Source organism: Rhipicephalus microplus, unplaced genomic scaffold (genome assembly GCF_043290135.1).
Source record: "Rhipicephalus microplus isolate Deutch F79 unplaced genomic scaffold, USDA_Rmic scaffold_14, whole genome shotgun sequence".
Taxonomy (NCBI): domain Eukaryota; kingdom Metazoa; phylum Arthropoda; class Arachnida; order Ixodida; family Ixodidae; genus Rhipicephalus; species Rhipicephalus microplus.
In genome coordinates, this window is record NW_027464587.1 from 1,034,675 (window position 1) to 1,038,987 (window position 4,313).

At 45.3% G+C, this 4,313-nt stretch overlaps 1 protein-coding gene across 1 annotated transcript; it reads right to left on the reverse strand.

Moving 5' to 3' along the window:
• Positions 1-393: 393 nt before the first annotated feature.
• On the reverse strand, positions 394-3,778 carry LOC119184260 (uncharacterized). Its single transcript, XM_075882805.1, has one exon. It carries the CDS (start codon positions 3,495-3,497, stop codon positions 2,328-2,330), a length of 1,170 nt encoding a protein of 389 aa, XP_075738920.1. The 5' UTR covers positions 3,498-3,778; the 3' UTR covers positions 394-2,327.
• Positions 3,779-4,313: the final 535 nt, after the last annotated feature.

Below are 4,313 nucleotides of genomic sequence, written 5' to 3' on the forward strand. Positions count from 1 at the left end.
GAAATGATGTTTTGGACATGCGTACGCCAGATCAGATCGCTAGTCACGGTGACACCTAGGTATTTATAAGAGTTAGTCAGTTCTAGGGGTAAGCTGTTGATTGTGTACGGAAACATGAGCGGATTATTGCTACGCGTAAATGACATAGTTTTGCATTTATTTACGTTTAGTGTCATTAACCAAGTGGTACACCATTTCGAAACGTTAGTAAGATCGTTCTCTAAGGTTAACTGGTCAGAGGTGTTTAGTATTGTGCGGTAGACAACGCAGTCATCTGCGAACATACGTATATTACTGGTTACATGCAAAGGTAAGTCGTTAATATAGATTAAAAATAGTAGCGGGCCAAGGACGGAGCCTTGAGGGACACCTGATGTTACTGGGGTGGCAGTAGACAGGTGGTTATTTACAGCGACGCGTTGTGATCGATTAGTAAGGAACTCTATTATCCATTTTATGACGGTGGGATGTAAATTTAGTTGGGAAAGTTTAGCGAACAATCGTTGATGAGGCACCTTATCGAATGCTTTAGCATAATCAAGAAAAACGGCATCAGTTTGCACGTTAACGTCGAGGTTAGTATGAATGTCATGCAAGAAGGCTGCCAGCTGTGTTTCACACGACAACCCCTTGCGGAAGCCGTGTTGTGAAGGGTGAAAAAAATTATTGCTGTCGAGAAAATTCATTATGTGGGAGTAGATGACATGCTCCATGATCTTGCAGGGGACGCTTGTTAGGGAGATGGGGCGATAGTTAAGTGGAGAGTTTCTATCGCCTGATTTGAAGACCGGAACGACCTTCCCTATCTTCCAGTCACATGGGATGATTCCTGAGGAAAGGGACTGGGAAAATATTAGAGCAAGAAAAAGCGAAGCACTCTCTTTAACATTTTTTAGAATTTTGGAATTGATACCATCCATGCCCGCAGAGGATGACAATTTCATTTTTTCTATTATAGACAATATTCCATTTGCGCAGAAATTGATTGCTGGCATGTCATGATTACAATTAAAGCCAAGTGAAGGTATGCGGGAGTGTATGCTTGGTTCATCAGTAAAAACTGTAGCAAAAGAAGCGTTGAATAGATTCGCACATTCCCCGTCAGTAATAGCTTCACCAGATTCAAGGGTTAGTACAGTGTCACGCGGTTTGTCAGCCTTAAGTGTTTTCCAGAACTGTCTGGGATTAGTCTGCAGTAGCTTGGGTAGGTCTGTGTTATAGAAGAAGTTTTTTGCTTTGCGCAGGGCTAAAAGATAATTGCGGTCAGCCTCATAGTACCTATCCCATACACTCGGTTGACCTGCACGTTTGGCAGATCGGAATAAACGTTTCTTTTTATTTTCAAGGCGTTTTAGATTTTTAGTAAACCAGGGTTTGTTGCAGGTGCTTGTGAAGCTGACTTTAGGTATGAATTTATCGGTTAGCTCCGTCAGTTTACCGATAAAGCGGGTCCAATTCGTATCTACTGTGTGTTGATGTAAAGTTGCTTGGAAAGTGTGGAAGAATGCGCTAAGAGCTTCGTTTATTGTTTCGTAATCCCCTCTGTCATATAGATGGATCGTTTTTTTGTAGGTTTCTCGTTTAAGCGGTTGAAAAGAAAAAGTGGCGTGAATTGTCTTATGGTCACTGATTTCGGGTAGATAGTGAATGCGTGACAGGCTTTCAGGATTGTTGGTTAGTATCAGATCCAGGACACTGGCTGTATCTTGCGATACACGTGTTGGCTCTGTGACTAGTTGGGTCATGTTGAAGTTTAGGCAAATATCAAGAAACGCATTAGCTTCACCTACACCCGTAGATGAATGCACATTGCTGGTGCGCCATTCTATTTGTGGGAAGTTAAAATCACCGAATAAAAGTACGTGCGCGTTTGGATGAGCAGACGTGAGCTGGCACATGGCCTGATTAAGTTGGTTGCTAAAATTGGAACTAGCACGGGGTGGTCGGTAGCAAACGCCCAGTACAACGGACTGAGGATGTGCCTTAATAAGTACCCAGAGCATTTCTAGCTCTGTTTTAATATGTACGACTGAGCAAGATAATTGCTCGTGAACAGCAATGAGTACACCGCCACCACGAGTAGATGCGCGGTTATTCCTGTACAACTGGAAGTTTGGTAATTCTGACAGAACTTCGTCATCACGGATGTCATCAGTTAACCACGTTTCGGTAAGTAATAGCACATTGCTTTCAGAGGATGATACAGTGCTAGATATAAGTTCCCGTTTGGGTAGGAAACTGCGAATGTTAGTGTAAATAACAGAAAGTGAAAGAGTTTTGCTAGTAACCGCAACAGCGGTCGTTTTTTTTTCCCGGTGGCTTGATTGCTACGATAGTTCTTTGACGGTGTTTGATTCGGCGTCGAAAATGTAGCGCTTCTGATTCATGTGCAGTGTTTTGAAGTGCATTGAAAATGGCTTGTTGTTACTTCTCGCAAAAGCAATTAGTTGTTTTCTAGCATTTTGGACTGAGCGTGAGAAGTCTTCACCTATGCCGTAACTTGTCCCCTTAAGCTTGCGACCATTCGATAATATTGCAGTTTTTGTCTTGTGCAGAGCAATCTTCACGATTATGGGCCGGGAGCGTTCAGGTGAATGTCGACCGAGACGATGCGCGCGTTCGATATCTCTTGGTTCTAAGTGAACCTGTAGGTTGTCCCGGCAAAGATTCATTACCAGCCGCTCCGATTCAGAAAATGTTTCAGATGCGGAAGGGTCCGGGATACCGTAAAATATTAGGTTGTTTCGCCTTGAGCGATTTTCAGCGTCATCAATACGGGCTTCTAGTGCAAAGATTCTGCAGGAGGTCTGCTCCGTGTTAACGCGCAGGACTTCTATTTCTTTTCGAAGTGGTACCAGAGACTGATAATGACTTTCAAGGTCTGATAATCTTTTGTTCAGTTCGCCAATTGTTTTATCGGTGTTACCGAGCTGAGACTTCAAGCCCTGTACTTCTGCAATTAGTTGTGTTTGACCTGTAGATAGCTTACGCAATTCAGCAAGAAGGTTCTCAGAGATATTTGAAGGGCCAGGGTTAGTTTCAACATCTCCAGCTAGAATTAGTAGTGCACGAATTACATGGACACACTCGGCAATAATAACCATACAGCAATGCGGGCTTGGCAGCTGTACCAGAAAGTAATTACCAGATCTTTTCGAAAAGACAACGTAGGGCTCACCAACCTGCATAGCGGGAGCGAATTGATTAGTGATCCGTGCAGTGGCACAGACACCAAGCCCACAGCGCTCCGTTGAAGGTCCTTGTTCTTTTATAGGTGTCGGGCTCGTGGATGTCGATGATGATGCAACCGTCCAGGCTTGGTTGAGCTCAGCTGCCCAGAGTCCCTCTTCTGGTCGAGCCAGGCATTTGACGATAGGCAGAGGGCATGCGCTGCCTTCGTCGCTTCCAGGACAGCTGAAGCCATGTTCCGCCGGCGCTACCGCATGCGCAAGCGCAGGTAGCAGCAGATGAGCGATGACGTAACGGACCATCTGCATAGCGGGAGCGAATTGATTAGTGATCCGTGCAGTGGCACAGACACCAAGCCCACAGCGCTCCGTTGAAGGTCCTTGTTCTTTTATAGGTGTCGGGCTCGTGGATGTCGATGATGATGCAACCGTCCAGGCTTGGTTGAGCTCAGCTGCCCAGAGTCCCTCTTCTGGTCGAGCCAGGCATTTGACGATAGGCAGAGGGCATGCGCTGCCTTCGTCGCTTCCAGGACAGCTGAAGCCATGTTCCGCCGGCGCTACCGCATGCGCAAGCGCAGGTAGCAGCAGATGAGCGATGACGTAACGGACCATCTGCATAGCGGGAGCGAATTGATTAGTGATCCGTGCAGTGGCACAGACACCAAGCCCACCTAACGGACCATCTGCATAGCGGGAGCGAATTGATTAGTGATCCGTGCAGTGGCACAGACACCAAGCCCACCCACAGTAATTACAGTGTTCACAGTAATTGTGAACAAAACAGTGTAATAGAGCGTTTTTAGATACAAGTGCGAATGTTAGGTTAGGTTAAGATATGAACCATCGTAAAAACACATTAAACAATGTCACTTAGTGAGATGCAGTGTTTTTCACCATTACAAGTCGGGAACTGCGATATCTAATGTGAAAGCGCTTGCAACCGTCGTTAGGTTAGGTTAGGTTAGGTTAAGTTAGGTTAGGTTAGGTTTGGTTAGGTTAGGTTAGGTTAGGTTAGATTAGGTTAGGTTGGGTTGAGTTGGGTTAGGTTAGGTTAGGTTAGGTTAGGTTGGGTTAGGTTAGTTTAGGTTAGGTTAGGTTAGGTTGGGTTGGGTTGGGTTAGGTTAG